The following is an 18,611-nucleotide window of genomic DNA, read 5'->3' on the forward strand; positions in this document are numbered from 1 at the left end:
CCCAGCAGCAAGTGTAGGTGCTCCCGCTACGCTAACTCCTTAGGCTGGCTGTGCCCTCCACGTAGAGCAGGTCAGGGCTGCATGCCTGCATCCCATAACGGAGTGTGCCAAAGGCATCAAAACGATTCCAGGCACTGGCAACATTTATACACTCAGCTCCATTTAATTTGTCCTCTAGGGCTTCAAAAAAAAAGAGTCTTGAAAAAATTTTTTAAAAAAGCAAGATGAGACTGGGATGGAGGCAGGTGGCTGGCACGGGGTAAACACTGGGGCCTCACTGACCACGGAGGATTCCCACCAACCCTCCCCTGTGGTCCCTGCAGCTGGTCGCTGGCCTCGGAAGCATCGGCTGCGCTGCCGCCAGCCAAGGGCTACCCAGCCAGCTCATTCACACCGAGCCAGTGGGCGTTAGGTTTTCACTGACGTTAATGTACAACTTTTCCTCCGATTCACGCTGACACAGAGTAGCTTGCTTGAAAAGGAGACCCGATAGCTCTGCTCCAGAGGTGAATCTGCAAGTCTGCTATCTGACAAAGCTCATTTATCACAGCTTGGCAACAAGCCGGCAGTAAATTGTACCCAAGGAACTATTACTGAGGAACAATGACAGGCTGTCTCGATGGAGCCAGACTCGCAGTGTCCCAGGGTGACCCAGCGCAGACCCACCGTGCCCTGCCAGGCCAACAGCCACTCCGGAGGAGCACGATTTGCATCGCGTCCTCATCCTTTCCGTTAGCATCTGGTGTGGGTCCCAGGGGCAGCACAGTGCACCGCTGAACAGGAGACCTGCCAGGACCAAAAGGCTCTGCCGGACCAGCTCTGCTCAGGTTTTTAGGTCAGCCTCTGCCTACACTGGTCCAGGTTGTGTCCCAGAGACAAGAAATCCCTTGGGAACATGCTAAAATCATCCATCCCCCTGCTCTGAAGGCCAAAATCTAACTTCTGATAACATCCCTACTCCTTGCTTAGGCTTGAACGCTCCAGGACACGATGCAATAGCTGCACGTGCTGGGCAGACAAAGACAGCGGCTATTTCTGTCCCTGCAGGAGCCTGCACCACTGGATGCCAGAGTCCGAGCGCCAGGCAAGGGCTGGCATCAACCGCTTCGAGAAGCTCAGCGCTGAGATCGTTAGCTTCTCCTGGGACAGATTTCATTGGCAATAAGAGCTGCCAACGTTCGCTTCTAGCGGGCATCAGCGCGCATCAGAGATGGACGGCTGGATGGCTGCCCCAAGGGATGGCTGAGGAGCCACCACGCTGCCCTCTGCAAGTTACTTTGAGCCCGTTAATTGAAGCCATCTGGTCATTCCAGCCTTGCACAAGTGAGAGAAGCAGCAGAACTCAACATGAAAAATGCAGCTGTACTTTACCAAGCCATAGCTCTGGCAAGAGAGCACTCACACCTCGTCAGGCGGATCCACCGCCCCCGGTGGGGGTCACGCACGAAGGGGAAATAACCCCCCACCACATCAGCTGCGCACGGAGCCTTGTCCCAGGGGCTTTAGCTGTCCTAAGGGGCGGGAGCCTGTGCTCTTCATAGCAGAGTGACTCCTCACCCGCACAAACTGCCAGTGGCAGAAAGAGCCCAGAAGCACCCTAAGGCCCACAGGGTGGGGATCAGAGCACAAGGCTGGCCGGATGCTCCCACCAGCCACCAGCCTCCTCCTGGCACCTCGGCACCAGCATCTCCTCGGCAAAAGCAGGGGGACCGCTTTGGTTGAGCCTCTGCCCCAGAGCACCAGCAAGGAGATGTTTTGTGAAATCCAGGCAGAGCCTCTAAAGCCAGTGGAAAAAAAAAAAAAAAAAGAAAAGAAAAGAATTAAAGTGTGGCACTCACTGCCACCAACAACGGAGCCCAATTTGTCACACTTGCTTCAGCTAACAGCAGCTGCTGAGTGAGCCAACGAAGCTTGTCTCCATTTGTGTCCCCTGGCCATTGCTCAGCCCTCCAGGTCCCAATCTGCCCTCCCCACTGGGCTGGGGAGACCAGTGCCACCACTCTGCACATCGGGGCTCTCCAGCCAGGACACGGCCATGGCTTGGCCAGCTGCTGCCAAGCACAGGACTGAACAACCAAAATCCTCCGGCTTTTCCCTTGGGAAGACAGCTCAGCTGAGTCACTCTGGCCTGTAGCAGCGTAACTGCCTTGAAGACTTCTACCCTTCTTGAACCCTGTTGGCCAGCGGGTGCAGCACAACGCGACAAGTTCCCTTTTCCTAGATGAGCAGAATAACAATTTCTTCCATTACTGAAACACAGCAATTTTGAAAGACCATGAACCCATAGAAGATACCGAATGCCATAAAATCCAAACTCTTCCCTGAGGCCAGGTTTCAGGCACCTTTTCCAAGGTCTCCTCCAAACCTTTGCTCCCTCTTTTAAGGCCCACGTGCCCTGGACCTAAGCCTGAGTGACACTGGGAGGGACACAGCCTTCTACCTTCCTCAGCTTTTGGTACAACCCCCTCACCAGCATGAGACTGGACGCTCCTGGCCACGAGCCCTGTTCACAACTGATGCTGTGTGTTTCCAGGCACTGTCAGCTACAACAAAGGGCTCCCTCCAGCTCTGGCAAAACCAAACTGGGTGGAAATGCACAAACTGGTACTGCTGTATAAGCAAAACACAGCCTTTAAAGCCAAACCAAGGGTTTAATTCTAAAGGTGAGCTTTTGGAGCACCATGACGCTCTGGTGGGACAGCTCAGGAAAGAGTTAAGCCTATCCATCTTCAAAACTTCTGCTCACCTTGGAAGAGGCCACATATGCAGGGCTAGTGCTGCCCGTACCCTGGAAAGTTAATTTAACCCTAATTTCTAAATAGCACTGCAGATACCATGAGAAGGGCACAGCACTGTCTGCCTCTGTCTCACTATGAGCAAACACTGACAGGCTGGCTAATTATTCAGCTGCTTTGGGGCGGGGGGGCGGGGGGAGGGAGTAATTTACAGTAGATTTGAAAACCACCCTCTTGCTAATTGAAGTCTGCTCTGACTTCAGCCAGAGCAGCTGGGGAGAACTGCAGACAATGCTGATGTGCTCTTCAAAGCCTTCACTGCCCACAACCTGCACGGTTTGCTCAGAGAGCAACAGAATCGCCCGTCAGCCAGACCCAGGAACAGAGTCACTAAAGCAGCATCAGCACTGTTTGGAAGTTTATCTCCATGTTTTGCAATCTTTCTATATGGCCATTTCATTAATAAAAGCAATGCCATCAAAAGCTTGAGGGAATAAGCAATGAAATTAGTAAATGAAACAAATCCTGTGCTACAGGGGAGCAGAGTATGGGAACTGCGTGTTCTGCCCTTGCTTACACCGCACCTGACCAAGAGCCTTTATATGCTGCCTGAAAAATCCGTGGAGTTATCCACAGCGAATCCCAGTGACAAGATAACCAGGTACAGCTTTTTTTTAAAAAAAACAACACACCAAACAAACAAAACTTGGTCTATTCTGCAAGGTCAGCTCCAGTTGAATGTGGCAGCAGCGCATCCCTGGGAACGCCGAAGGGGATCTGCACTGAGCCACCAGGCACCCTCCTGAAGACAACCCAGCTGGCTGTACAAGCACTGCTGGAAACCAGGCAGCAGCGAGCTTCACCTGGAGCACAGGGCTCTGGATCAGGGAGGTCAGGGACCAGGCTGAAGGAGACAGGACCCCGCATTACGACTGTCATGAGTAGAGGAAACCCCAAGGAAGGTTTTCTGTCTCCTCCTCGTTACAAGGCACTGGGAAACCATTTGCCACCCTGCGGTAGCACATAACAGACCCAGCACGGGGGTTATGCAGGCAGAAGAAAGCTGCCACTGATTAAGAAAAATTACACCCTAGGCCTGTCTTTTCTTTCCTGATCACAGAGACGTGATACGCAGCTGCCTTCTGTGATGCCAAGAGATGTCAACCTTAGTAGCCACACAAAAGATCCCCGAGAAGACAGCATGACAAAGAACATGTAGGAAATTATCTAAGAACGATGCTTTTTCCTTTCTGCAGGGAGAGCAAACACTTCCATCAATCCATAACAAGCTTTTGGCACTTGTCAATATGGCAAATATCAGACACTTTGGCAGGCAGGAAAAGAAGATGACAGCGGAGCAAGGAGGAGAAACAGCCACTTTTGTCAGCAGGTTACATCAGCCCCCAGCTAAGCTGCAACAGCTCCTTCATGTTGACCCATTGCTCCAGTCTTTTTTTACCCAAGAAAGACACAAATCCTCCCCTCGCTGGATCCAGAGGATTCCCTAGCAGGCTGGGCTGCCTGGCAGCTGGGAAAGCAATCTGACAGGGAAAAGCACACCCGACAGACACAGGATTCACTGGGTGAGCACAGGACGACACACTGGTCCCAAGGGTCGCAGATCTGCAGACACCTGGCAAGCAGGGATAAGCCAACCGAGGACGCAGGTATGCAGTCCCTACAACCCTCTTCCCACCCAAAAAGCCCCATCTCAACACACAGATTTGGCAGGTTTTTATTTATTTTCTTCTGGTGGCAGAGATGCTCCCTGCTGCTCCCTGCAACTGAGAACAGAACAGACACAACTCACCCAGCAGAGAGGAGCGGGGTACAGGGAAGCTGGTGCCTGAGGGGAACTGCAAGTAATTCCTGAAGTCACTATCCCAAAGTGAAGTTCACCACAAATCATCCTGGCTTGCTCAGGTAATGATCTTGTCCCCCCAAAGCGAGCAGCAAGCTTGCCTTAACAGGAAGAGCAATTTTCACTCGACAGTTAAGAGTACCATCGGGGTGGCAGCACGGCCATCTGCATTACAGCATCTTCCTTTTCTGTTTCAAACAAGACACCAGCCTTTCGTTTGCCCTGTTGCTGCCCCTTCAATTAACCTCATTCAGTTTGTCAAGCTGCCGGTCAGTGCGCATAACATTCCCGATGCAACGCTCCTGTGAAAATTTCAGTCGATAACTCGCCCTTTCAAGTGGAGACCATGATCTCTGAGCCTCACAGCCACCGTTTGCAGATTGGCCAACAAATGGGAGACAGGGAAATCACGGCTCACCCCCCTGCAGCAACCTCCAAGCAGGAATCAGAGCAGCGGCTTTGGCGCTTTAGAGGACACAAGGCTTGGGTTCAGGGACACGGGGGAATGAAGGATGCCCGTGTCACCCATCAGCTGGGCTAAGGCACAGCCCAGGCTGCTCCGCTCTCAGATGGACACGTGCGCATCACCCTGACACCCGACTGCATCCCAGGCTTTATCTCCACAATTATTCAGTCCCCTCTGCTTCCCGTCAAGGAGCTGCCAGGCAGCGTAAGGCAGCCAAGGGCAAAACTTCAACTGGGGCAGCAAAAGAGCGGCAGAGCAGGCAGCTGCTGAGGGCCAGGGCGCAGCTCGGGCACATCTCGCCCACGCCCGCGCTGCTCCCATCAGGCAGCCTCAGCAGCACCGTGCCCGGAGTCTGTCTGAAGAGCCTTTGGTGAAGCGGCTGATGGAGCAGGTTCCCAGGACCCGCCTCCTGGCACGTCTCCATGAGAGCAGCAGCTGCCCCGAAAAGCAGAGATGCTCACCATGGGGGAACTCGGCTCCGTGGAGTCAGCAGGGGGGATCATCACACACACGGAGTCACAGAGCGGCTGGGGCTGGCGAGACCTCTGGAGATCATCTGGTCCAAGCCACTGCTCAAGCAGAGCCCGTCTTTATTGCAGGCAAAGAAACCGTCCCTGAGCCGCCTCGTATTACTGCTCTAGTGACTGATCAGCCCCAGGACTGGCAGAGATGGCGGTGAAGCACGACAGGCTTTATTGCCCAGTCCCATGGGTTAGGGCCCTGAGGCAACGGAGGGGCAGATGTACCCTGCAAGCCCCCCGGCTACACCGCGAGCTGCCCGGGGAGGAGGGAGGCATTGCACCGGGACAGCAGGACCCGAACAGCTCTGCGGGTCACTGCCTGCCACAGGCATGCAAACCCATCATTTCAACACCAGTACCAGCCATCCCTGGTGGCTTGCTCTCGCCACAGATGGAAAGCGGGTTTTCATGGTGGATTCAAAGAAAGCTGCCCTGGGAATCCCTCCCCCACTTGGGGGTTACCGTTGTCCCCCAAACAGCTGGAAAAGCAGCAAGGAGGAAATTCGCCCCCCTCCTCCTTGGCCCAGGAGGCTGAGCCTGGCCTCTCGCACGCTGCCTGATGCTTTACCCGCACACCCAGCCAAGCCCACAGAGCCAGGCCTGGGTGAACCAGCTCCACAAATCCAACCTACCTAGCATGGAGCAGAACAAACCTCCTCCCAACCCCATTTTTAAGCCCCTCACAGATCTCACCTCCAGTGAGCGGCACATCCCACCCAGCCTCCGCACGGAGCCCTCCCTGGCTGCACCAGCCCTGCCCCTCCTGCCAGGGCAGCGACCCAACCTCCTCCTGCCACCTGCCACGCAGCTTGTCAGCTGCAGCCTCCATCAGTTCAACGGCCTTTCCCTGCGGCTGGCCCCCGGAGATGCTCTGCAACGCGACGGAGCCCACAGACCCTGTAGCTACACAACCCTTACCGTTACATGTTTGTGCAACACCACAGCTGGTTGGGCCCCCAGCAGGTGTGAAACTCACCTCGCCACAACCAGGCTGAGGACAAACTTCACACCCCAGACTCTGTCACAAACAGCAGTCTGACACAAAGCAAACACAGACCTAATGGGGAAAGCATCAGGAAAATCCATGCCCTTCCAGGAGCAAAGGGCCACAGGGGCCTCTTGATCTCAGAGCTCCAAAGACACGACTCTCCTTTAAATACCATCCAGAAAACAAAGGGAAAACTTGTAAAGATGATCCAGACTCATTTCTGCACAAACGTCTACGCAAGCTGTCTACTTTACTGAGGGGTGCCCCAGCTAAAACTGCCCCCAGAGCCAGGCTCCTCTCGCTGCGTTGGGACGGAATATCTTGCTTTCTCTCTGAGACAGCAATATGGAAACGTTGCATGTAAAAATCAAGCCACAGGCTGCTACAGACCAGTCAATTTTCATTGGGAAACAGCCCCACAGATACTTACCATCTCTACACAGAAGGATGCAGGGATGACAGCCTGATTGGAGAGGTGGAGACTTTTGGACGCATCTTGTAGAACTTCAATACTACCAAAATTTATCTCCCTTGGATGCACGTAGACAACTGGTCCTTCTCCAATACTCACTAAACAGACATTCTGCTCCAGGAAGAAGGTAGGAAAGAAAAAAGAAAAGCAGGGGAAGTTAAAAAAATATGAGACAGCTCTAAGGGTCCTCCTCAACGGGGCGATAAGTACGGCTGTTGGAAGTTTTCAGTGTTGCAAGGCTGACACAGAAGGCCTGGGGCAAGTGCAGGCTCGGGAGTGACCCCATCTGAAAGCCACAAGCTCCCGTTCTCAGGGGACAGAGAAACCCTGGGTCCCACGCTTTCCTTTCCAGACCTCCTCCACAGTTAGCTCTCCTTTCTCTGCCTTGTGCCTGCTCCTGCTCCTTCTGCTGCTCAGCCGAGCCCCAAACCTCCCTGACTGCTGCTGCTGCACAGCGACACTTGGACAGTTACTTCTTCGACATTCCCAAAAATGCACCTCTGAAAACCAGCACAAGCCAGAAGCAAAGCAGGCTCTTCAGAGCAGAGATCGTGCAAGTTATGGCCTCTGATGTGTGCTTATGTGTATTCCTGGTATGGCATGAATAACAGGCATTAATTATTCATTACATCATTCAAGCGGTGTTTTTTCTCTTGACAGTCAGACCCAAAAAGCTTTCTCCTTGCAGAACTGGCACAGACTACTGGAGGAGGAACACAGATCCCTTTGCTAAACCACCTTCCCACATCATTAAAAACAATGAGAATTTGTCCAGTCTTGCTGTGGATTTCACTGGTTCCAAACACCTCAACACTTCAACAGGATCTGAATGCATAAAACTCCCAACGCTGACCAGACATCGTATGATTCACTGGAGGGCACAGAGTACGATTTAACCGAAAAAGAAACCAGCCTCCACTGTGTAAAACCTTTAACGATGTCTGGCTCAAGGAAGTGGTATTGACAGCTGTCAGAATCACCAGCCCAACTCAGCCAGAAGCAGCAGCATCCAGAAATGCTCATCCCTTGACAGGGCACTGCTGCCTGAAACTAAGCGCCAAAAAAATCACCTACCAAGGCTGGGGCCTCAAAAATAAGGAACTGAAGCCATGCACGATGATGCATGTCTGGGTGATGCTGCCCAAAGCCCCCAGGAAGGAGGAGCTGCAGGGAAGAGCTGCGCCTCGCCAGCCAGCTCAGCTTCCTGGTGACAGCGGGACAGCAGCAGCAAAGGCAGGGCAGAGCCCTTTGGGGATGAGCAGAACAACATCTGGAGGATGCCCAGGAGAGCTGCCTTCTGTCAGACTGTGTAATAACATGACGCATCCTCACCACCAAGGAGAGGGCTTCAAAAACCCCAACCCCTTCGTCTACAGGGTTCTTAAAAGGGACAAGGAAAATGCCATGCAACAGCGTTACAGGCAACATGGCACAGGGAAAGGCAGCAAGAAGAGATGGCAGCTCTGCCATGGGCAATATTGCCACAGCTACAGACACAGCCGCCGCCCCCCCCAGCACCGCTGGCTTTGTCAATAGGTAGGTCATGTCACATTTGATCACTTAGGAACGAAGAGCATCTGACCCTGGCGGACAGCTGTGCTCGAGTGCCCGCTTATTCCGACAGCAGCCAGCTGCCAAACCCCCTGCCCGCAGCACACGAGGCTGCCTTGCACCAGTAACGCCAGGGCTGGGATTTACCAGCTCCTTCATGCAGATGACACACACCAGACTGAAGCTGGCACGTGGTCACCTGCAAACAAAATACCCGACAACAGAGCTGTGGAGGGACTCTGCACAACCTGGATGAAAGATCTGTACCATGTTCCGCCTGAAACGGTGGTAAAGACCAGGCATCGACACTGGGCACCCCAGCCTCAGGCAAGAACGAGCTTTGAAGTTCTACTGGAACACACTGCAGCGATTCCCAAGGTCAGACTTGCATCCATACGGGTAGGATCTGCCACCAGCGCAGGACACGTAACAAGACAGCCAGCTCTTCTGCCAGCCCAGAAAGCTTTGGGTGCGTCAGCTACCAGGGAACTGCTGGAACTGCACTGCAACCAGAAGACAGACCTATAGAAAATGCAACACAGCTAGTCCTTTCTTTAGGGACAGCTACGATTCTCCAGCTGAAATGCTCGCCCTTTGGGCAAAACATCGACACATTCACGGCCAAATAGAAAAGATTAAGGTAAGGTCAACTTCCAATTTATAAATTGTTAGCCCAAGGGTAAAAGCTTTTCAAGGGACCTGCAGTTCAAAAAACAGCTGACATTTAAACAACTGGTTATTCCAGTGGGGAGAAACCCTCCTCTTCCAGGGAAGCATGCCTTCTATCTGCGAGCAACTGTTTTGTCAAACGTGAGACTTCCCTGCAAAGCCTGCATTGCCTGGCCTTGCTGTTGACTGGTTTACATGCACATGCCCAGCAGCCTGGGTTGAGATGATCAGTGGCATACAGGGGATTTGGCATCATCGTTTCAATTCATTTTATAAAAAGTTTATAGCCCTGCATTTGCTTTCAAAATGCCAGCCTTCCTTTCTGTTACAGAAAGCTTCAGGTTCTCAGGAATCCCCTGATATCCCCTTCCGTGCTCAGAGAGAGGACCAGACATTTTAAAACAGCTGTTTCAAAAGTTAATATCCTTTTAAATTAAAAGGATTTTTAAATTAAATTATTAACTAAATTTGTTCTCTGTTTCAGCCAGTGGAAGTCAGGACACCACATACAACATTCTCTTGCCTACACTTTGTTGTTGCTACTGTACATGCCTGAATGCCAATGTCTTGTAGGAGGCTTTAGTCCAGGAATGCTTCGCCTCACCCCTTTCCAAGCTTGGTAGGGAGAAAAAAAGAACAACCAACAGTCTGTGCTCCAGATGCACGCAGTGTGGAGTCTCATGCGTCTTTGGCTGGGGCTTTTGGCAAAGAGATATGATGGATATTTCTCAGGCGGGATGGACCTGACTTTCAGGAAAGCTTAAATCCAGCTTTACAGAAATCATCATTTCAGCACGGTCTCCTACACCGCCTTTGCTTTAGCGGCATTCAGCAATGTCCCCGGGTGCTCCTGAACAAAAGTTCTAATGAAGCAGCAGTTGCTGCTCATCTCATAATGGCAGGAGAGCAAGAGACCCACAAATTGTTCCGGGTTTCAGGCTGGGCTTGTTATCCCGCCTCACACGTCCATAATTAAACACCATCTCAGACACTCAGATTTCCCCCTAAGAGGACACCACCCTTCTCTAGGCATTAGCTGTTACTTATGCCACGAATCCCTTCTTTCCTTGTCCACACCAGCCACATATTATGACCTTCTCCTTTTCCCTGGCAGAACCCCAGTACACTTTATGCCCCACCAAGAGGAGTCACACAAAGGCACGCATCTCGCCTAGCACTCACCAGCGGGCATCTTTCATTCCCAAACACCGAGACACTAGCCACAGTGTCCTGCCTTCCCATCGCCTGGGCTTCCAGCGTAAACGGGATCTCCACCGAGCTGTGAGGCTGGATAATCCCACACGGCACAGGGCTGGAGTACCACACAGCAGCATCCTCCTTGTGCTCCTACAAGGGACAGAATCAAGGACAACAATTGTCAGAATTTGACAGAACCTCATAATCTGAGGAAACTTCAAGCTCCTTAACATCTACTACAATGGAAATTCACCCACATTTTTAAAAATCCCTAGGAGAAAGCAGAAAAGCCCAACACAAGGTGCAAGATTTATATGGGCCTAAGTAGCATCCTCACAGGGTCCAAAAGCTGCTGCACCCACAAACACCCACTTCGGTGCTGGTGGCCTCCTTGCAGCAGCTTTTCACAACCCTCAAAGTTCTCCTGCATGAAAGCACCCCAAAGACTAGAACCAAAACTGCTTCCTGAAGAGTTCAAACCGCTCCTGAAGTTCATATTCAGGTAGCTTCCCGTTCTCTGCAAAACTTTAGGTTTGAACACTAAACAGCAAGGTCTTCTCCAAACCCCTTTTTCCTAATAAACCCCTCGATAACGACGTTGGAGGGCAGGAGGCGAACGCGATGCCAGACCTGAGGAAGGACTCCATAGCAGCCTGGAAGATCGCTGTCGTTCACAAGGGTCAGCGTCTGCTCGTAAGGGAATTTCAGAAAGCACCGTCCGAATCTCAGAACAGTGCTAAGCACATGCAGCGGAGGAACAACACATCTGGGTGAAGAGATGACCAAAGGGAATTAGAGACACTGAGAGAATGTAGAAGTTGTTCACTCCCCAAACAGCATGAAACAGACACAACGCATTTGTCTCTGCCAGATAGACATTTCCTACCTCTACGGCAATCGATCACCTCTAACTTCTTCTTACTCAACAGCCTCTTGTAAAGGAGGGGCAGCCCCAGACTCCCGTGGCAGAGGCTGCCCAGTGCCCTGCCCCAGTGCTCTCTCATCAAGCTTTGCCCCTCCTTTGCCCCAGGAGGCCGGCAAGGACCCTCCCACAGTCCCAGCAAGGCACGAGCTCTGCGGGAGCCTTCCCGCTGAGGACCAGCGCTCCCCAAAGCTCAAGGAAAACAAGACTCCAGCATCTCAGTAAAAGCAACTCCCTCCTCTCCCGTACCGCTCTCGCCCTGCCTGAAACCTCAGCCGCTTGCCCCCGCGATGGAGGGCACCAGCACCGCCTGCCTCTCGCAGTGGGTGACCAGCCTCTCCCAGCTCCTGCAGCTGCCTGGTCCCCACCAGCCCACACACTGACTCTTCCCATTCCCACTCGTTTTACAAAATTGCAGCCCAGGCACCGCCTGGCTGACTCTGCCTGGGAGAGGGAACAGCACCAGCGAACTGCGTCCCTCTCGTCATTAAACTGGCACCCGCTGCGGCGCAACAGGACTGAACGTGGCTGCAGCAAGAGCAGCTTTTGGCTTAAGTCTGCGAAAGTTCATGCTCAAAAGAACCTGAGAAACCTGAGCTCACCTCCCACACCAAGGACGAGTTTCCCCTTTAGTTTCCCCCCACCAGTCCTGCCGTAAGCCCCTTTCCCATTTGCACACGCCTTCATTAACTGAGCCAGACGCCAGCTTTCAGCAGGCTGCTCGCTGCCTTCCAAACAAATGCTGCATTTTGGGCCAACCCAGCACAAGCCCACCGCTTGCAGGGAGAAGCAGGGGCAGTCCTTTGGAGATTCATTACTCCTCAAGTCCCAGAAAAGAGGCCAACAAGGAATATAAGCACTGTTGCCTTCAAAACAGAACAAGAGGGGCATGGCCTGAGCACTGAGCACAGGTGCTTCTCAACACGGCTGCTGGCAAAGCACGGCTGTGCTCACAGCGAGCTGGGCAGAACCAGCTCATGAAGCACCGTTTCTCCTTTGAGGCAACAGCCAGCACACCACACGCCAGGCAGCGTGCTGGGCCTGGCTACGCGGGGAAAGGTGGCCAGCTGCAAGGAAAGCGCCGGTACCTGGCTGTGAGAGGCAGCGCCAACACCTCCTGGCCAACACCATCCACGTCCAGCACCAGCGCCAGCTCGTATCGCCTCACCGTGTTGGAACACAGGGTGACCTGGTAGAGAAGAGCAGCATCAAATACTTCAGCACTCCCAGAAGCCACAAGCCACGCGTGGTGTCCTGTGCTTCTCCTTCAATGCTAAGGAAAGGGAGCATTTTGCCTGCCTTCTGCTGCTGCTCCACGTGTGCACCACTGCCTTTCCCAGTAACCAAACTCTGCTGACAAACCCCACCTGTGAAATACACCTTGCACACCAGGGCACGTGTAAGCTAAATCAAAGCACAACTCATGTTCTACTCACCACTGTATTAAGGGACCAATTTTTCATCTCGACTACAATAGCGGGAACCCAGGGGAGATCTGTTGACTTTCCCAGAATGAGTTCAGCTTTACAGTGGGAAGCTGAGGGCAAAACGTGGCCCAGCAAAAGCTGTGCAGTTTGTTCATGGCTGCTGGAGCTTTCTCAGCCCCTGTTGCAGTGAATGCAACTCATTCTGCTCAACAGGAGAGGAAAAATAAGACCGGGAAGAAAAGCAAACTGCTTTAGGCAATGGCATCTCTCTTTTCAACAGCCACCTTCTGTCCTCACCCTTCCTCGGCCCCCTTTAAATCAAACAAATTGCTCTAAGCAGCTCAGAAACACACACACGGCTTCTGTGCTTGACCACACGGTACGTGATCCTTGGCTTACGACTCTGGAAACAAAACGCTGCTCCATCCCAGAGTCCCGCAGCTAACAAAAGCCTAACGCTAACGCCCATCTCTTACTCGGTTATGCCCAAAGCCAGCAGCGCTGCAGCCCTCCTGCACGTCACTGATGCTGCAGCTCCACCTGTTGAAGCACGTATGGCCGGGCTCATCCCATACCTGGATATCCAGGGTTCCTTGGGAGCGGATGGTGCCTTTGCAAGGCATTATGGTAAATTCCATTGGCTTGATGTGATGTTGGGCTCCCTTCCTCCAGGACAGGCAAGCGTTGTCTGAAATCTGAGCAAAACTGGTGACGCTGCGCTGTCCTGAGCCATCGCCAGGAATGCGAAGGTTGAAAGTCACAGGCACCAAGGAGGTGTTAGTGAGGCGACATGACAGGGTGTGAGGAAAGCCTGGGAAGGTGAGACAAATATCAATTAAGTCCCCCATTACGCTGTGATTCCTGCTGCGACTCTCCTGTTAGGATAAAACCCTGCTTGGAGTTGAGCTCTTGTCAATGTGCATGGCAGGTAACTGAGAAGCTCAGGGAGGAGCGAGTTGTGACTGAAGTTGCCTTTTCTCTCGATGGCCGAGCCTGCTTCCTTGGCAATGGGCAGCGGTGTTGGTGCTGAAGAGCAGAAGTCTCTCTCTAACTGTAAGGAGCTCTCTCACCTGCCCCCAAATCAGCCCCAACTCTTTCTCACTGACAAGTGTGCATCCAGACAGAGCATTTATCCTGAAAATCCAGCCTGTAAAATTCCCCATTAACTCCATGAACATTCCCCCGGTTTTCAATATACGAAAGTAGCAGATTGTTATTGAAGAGAAGCTACAGTAAGGAAAAGGAAGGACGACATTGGGCACTACAACATGATGCACAGCGCTCTGATGGAGCTTCTCTAGGCAGGATCCTTAAGGCAGCTCCTGTTTTGGGGCAACCAGACTGAGCACAGGATCACTCAGCCCACCCCACTGCAGGCAAACCTAACGCTTCCTTAGAAACTAGCAGGAACGTGTCTCACCTTACCTAACAAATGGGGACATCACATCCACGCTGCCTCTGATGACTGCCCGCAAAGCCTGACATCACTTTAGCTCTGACACTTGCTTTCCCTAATGGAAAACCAGTGATACAACCACACTGGGTGGCAGGGGATGTGCTGCAGAGGCAGGACACCAGCCCGCAGCTTGCTCTGGAGCGGACACCAGCTCTGCCAGAAGGAGACACCCCCCATGCCCTGCTTACCAAGCGTTATTTGAATACAGACAAGGAGGAAAACCACCTGCAGACACAGCAGATATTTCTCCATGCCCATCAGCAGTGAACATTGCCCACCGCCAGCAATTACTCCGGCCGGGGGGCAGGGGGGGCACAGAAAGGACACGCACAGACTGCACAGCCCCAAATGGGACCGAAGTCGCCAGAGGCATACAACAGTCAGCAGCACAGTTACAAGAAGTAAAAATACAATAGCTGCCTTCAGCTGAAAAGGCCTTGTTAATGCAATCAGATTAAGTAGGATGAATCTCCTATTACACAACCGTATTCCTGCCCGGTGCGTTTCTTGTGGGTTTATTTATTCAAAAAGAAACACAGCAGTGGCAGAGCGGTGATGCAGGGAGAGGGGGAAGTGGCTCGGGGAAGGTAATGAGCTTTCTTAAAAAGCCCACAAACATCATGAAAACACAGAGGCATCCAGGGCGCAGAATGATAATAGCCCTTCAATCAATCCGCAATTGATTTCACATTTAAACTTTAGATCATCTCAGTAAGAAGCCTTTTGTGAGACTTGAGATGGAGAATCAGAATCTGCATTTCAATGGAGACACTGGGGCTCAGCCACCCGCCTTCAGCGCTTCAGCTGGGGAAGGGGAAGGAGCCCACATCTCTGGGGACATCAGTGCCCAACGCAGAGCTACTGCCTGGGCTTATTACCGGGCAGGTGATAACGAGGAGCCCTCATGGCACAAATCAACATCTCACACTAAAGGTCAAGTGGGGTAAGCATTCGCCCCGAGCAGCCACAGGCTAGCGTGTGGCTCCAACTCCCTTCTCCTGCAGCCCCAACCCCCGGGCCCTTCTGGGACAAGGGCTTTCACCATCATTCTGCCGCCAAGGCTTGGGAGGCTGGGGCTGAGCAGGCTCTGAGGGCACCAGAAAAATACTGACTTGCTATTCCTTTGGCCCTATTTGCTCTCACGACAGCAAAATACCACCTGAGCAAGCGCCAGCCCTGCTTTTAACACCCTGAAGGCTGCTGTGGAGGAACACAAGCGACAGACGCTCTTCAAGTGCTTCATTTCAGTAAGGCACAGACCTCCCGACCTGCGGTCCAAGCCCAGGGCACACTCACCAAAGGAGACATCACCGAAGTGGAGGGAAGGTACATTGAAATGGAGAGTCGGTCTGATGACACAGCCCCTGTAAGGACAAAGGCAGAGGAGGAACTGGCTTGGTTAAAAAGAACTGCAAAGCATTCAGCTTTTGTTACCACCGGGACAGATAAAAGCTAGTCTCAGCACCACAGTGGGTTTCAAACCAACCCGTCACCCTCGTGCTCGACTAAGACATTAGACAACACCCTTTCTTCTCTACTCCATCACCAAATGACGTAGGTGGGAGATGATTACCCAGAGATGGCTACAGATGTGCCCACCAGGCTCCTAGAACCCTCCTCACCTGACAGTCAAGGTCACAGGCTCAGGGGATCCACCCACACTGAACCCGAATTCTTCTGTGAACGGCCCCAGGATGGTGGAACTGAAGGAGATCCGGAGGACTTGGAGGCCATCTGGTGAAATGATGCCCTCCTGGGGGTGGAAGGAGAAGCAGGAGCCCAGAGCCGTCACTGGAGGGACCAAGCTGAAGGGGGCATCGATGACTCCTTTGTTAAACAGGATCACCTGCAGCAGCGAGAAATCAAAATGGAAATACATGAGGAATCTTCCTTCCTTACAGAAGGCTGATTTCTTCTCTAATTTGACATCTATAAAAGGCAGAAGATGCTGCGTGTTGCTGCTTGGCTGAAGCTAAAGAACACGCAACGGGACAGGTTCTGCCTTTGGGCTTTTGCATGCAGAACAGCGATAACTTCACAGAAACGGAGTCACCATGGTCTTACTCCACTGACACAGAGCAGTCCACTTGGACTTGCAGTGCAGAGGACATGCTCAGCATCACCAAGGCGATGCAGACCTGCCCCAAGGAGCAGCAAAGGGCGGTCGCAGCATTACTAGCGCATCGCCACCTCACTGCTGCTGCTCCAGACGAGCCCAGTCCCGCCAAGGGCAAAACACATTCAGCTCCCATTGCTGCCAACAAGCTTATTTGATGTCGAAAATACCTCAGGACAGCCCTATAAGCTGCACTCCCCGACTCTGCTAGGGTACGTCACTGAGGCTCATTTTATTCTTTTCTTTCATCCGAGAGTCTCTCTGTCTTTGCTCAACCAGACATGTCAAGAAAGGGTGAGTGAGGTGCATAGCAGCTCCACCTAGTCTAAAAAATTTCTCTTTCACAAATATTCACAGCCATTATCTGCTAATTTACCATTATTTACTGTTCCAACAAGCTACATAATCCTGCAGCGCTTGGTGAGATTCAGCTCTCTCCACGTTCAGCAAGGAGCGCCCACACCTACCTGTGAGTACCAGCACGCTGTCGGTCACCAGACCTACCCAAAGCAAAGCTCTACAGTTTCCGATGGCTGCAGGTGACATCCTGCCATTTCTGTGCACTCATCTACCTGCTCTGGAGGTTTTTTCCCTAATTTCTGTCCCTGCAAAACCTGTCAGAAAAACTGAGACAGAAGCAGACATACAGCCCTTATTTTCCAGTTTTGCAGCTGCTGTTGACAACATTCACCTATTCCAACTCTGCACTGGTAACTGGAAAACTACTCATGTGTTTTACACCTTAGTTACAAATTGCACTTAGAGATCCTACACTGAGGTTTACCTCCAGTCTGGCTGCTCAATACAGCACCTACAGTATCATCTACTCATTCACATTTTCTCAAGTAATGGAAAAAAAATAATTTATATAAATAGACTCCATAAAGTATCAGCATTAAAAATGCACAGAGTGCACAATATTTTGGTAAGAAAACCCCTTAACATGTCCTTCCCTGCCACAGTCAAGCTTTTGAAAGTGTCTCGCAAGACGTATTGCCTCATTTTCTACCTCTTTCAGTTGCTGTATTTTTTGGGGAGGTTGGATTTTTGGTTTTTTTGGGGTGTTTTGTTTGGGGTTTTTTTTGTTTTATTGTTTTGGGTTTTGGTTGGTTTTTTTTTTTTACAGAAAACTTGCCACCACGGGTGGGGGGAGGGAAACATGTAGAAAGCTCCTCTGCTTCACTTCCAGAACTGCTCTGCTCTGTTCATAGAGCCAGAGGTGCACCAGGTCTGAAGGGTGGCAGGAGGCTGGTCAGCAGGGACAGCGCTCCCGGTGCCTGCGCGGGCAGCTCTGCGCGGGGAGGCTGCCCGGCTTCCCTCCGGCGCCAGGAGCCAGGAGGATGCGCTTCACTGAAAGGTGTTTGCAACGGACTCGAGTTGGAACACAACACGTTTGTTCCAGCTGCTTTTTAACCGCCAGGGTACCAGGGTGCAGTGCATCTAGGGCTGAAACAAAAGCCTCTGGATCCTGACCTTTTTGACCCGGTGTTGCTTTCATGTGTCAAGGGCTGGGTTTTCTGCACGAAGCCTCCTAGCTGGTCTCAAAGGGAGGTTGCCAAAAAGCAGGGACTGGGGCTTTGGGAACAACAGACACACCCTTCAGACCCCACCAAAACTATCCAGATTCCGCAAAACCACCCACATTTCACTTGTGTCAAATATTCCGTGCTCACAACTGCCAGCGTTGCCAGAAATCCCGCAGGCCCACAAAGCTCACCGCTGCCCCAGGAGCCATCAGGATCCACCCCAACCCCGGAAAACCCCACTGCTCACCTCATAGCTGTGGGTTGATGCAACAAAAACCTTCCCGATGTCCAGCTGGTCAAAGCTGAAGCGCAGCTGGGGCCCTATGCCGCTCCCTTGGATGCGCAGGGGCAGCCTGGTCTCACGGCCTGGGAAGAGATTGCCATGTCAGCACAGAATTCCTTCAGTTCACCTGGGTTTTCCAGGCAGCCTCAGAGCCAGTCCCTGACTCCGGGCTGGGTGGCACCAGCGCTAGATGCTTCGCGAGAAGATCCAGGACCCTTCCCTTGCCTCAGAAGATATACTTTGGGGCTGGCTTCTCATTTCTAACTGAGCCCTCGGGCTGCTTTATAACTTAGCAATCACTTTGCACCCTGAAGAAGATATGCTGCGCATAAAAGACAATTTCGGAATTCCTTCCCGTGCACTTAGACAAGCTTTGAAATCCGTTCAGTGAAGGCACAAAGCTCACAAAACAGAACCAAAG

General features: G+C 52.2%; 1 protein-coding gene across 1 annotated transcript in view; it reads right to left on the bottom strand.

Annotated features, from left to right (window-relative positions):
• LOC114011973 (hydrocephalus-inducing protein-like) overlaps positions 1 to 18,611 on the bottom strand; it is a 94,206-nt gene that overhangs the window by 16,589 nt on the left and 59,006 nt on the right. The window contains exons 11-18 of the mRNA XM_055819072.1: positions 18,155 to 18,273; positions 15,888 to 16,111; positions 15,562 to 15,629; positions 13,385 to 13,620; positions 12,471 to 12,571; positions 11,091 to 11,226; positions 10,446 to 10,610; positions 7,002 to 7,154 (exon numbers count right to left, since the gene is read on the bottom strand). Of these exons, the coding sequence (XP_055675047.1) occupies positions 7,002 to 7,154; positions 10,446 to 10,610; positions 11,091 to 11,226; positions 12,471 to 12,571; positions 13,385 to 13,620; positions 15,562 to 15,629; positions 15,888 to 16,111; positions 18,155 to 18,273 (1,202 nt within the window). The remainder of the gene's footprint in view (positions 1 to 7,001; positions 7,155 to 10,445; positions 10,611 to 11,090; positions 11,227 to 12,470; positions 12,572 to 13,384; positions 13,621 to 15,561; positions 15,630 to 15,887; positions 16,112 to 18,154; positions 18,274 to 18,611) is intronic.

The sequence above is a fragment of the Falco peregrinus genome, chromosome 14, assembly GCF_023634155.1.
Source record: "Falco peregrinus isolate bFalPer1 chromosome 14, bFalPer1.pri, whole genome shotgun sequence".
Taxonomy (NCBI): Eukaryota; Metazoa; Chordata; class Aves; order Falconiformes; family Falconidae; genus Falco; species Falco peregrinus.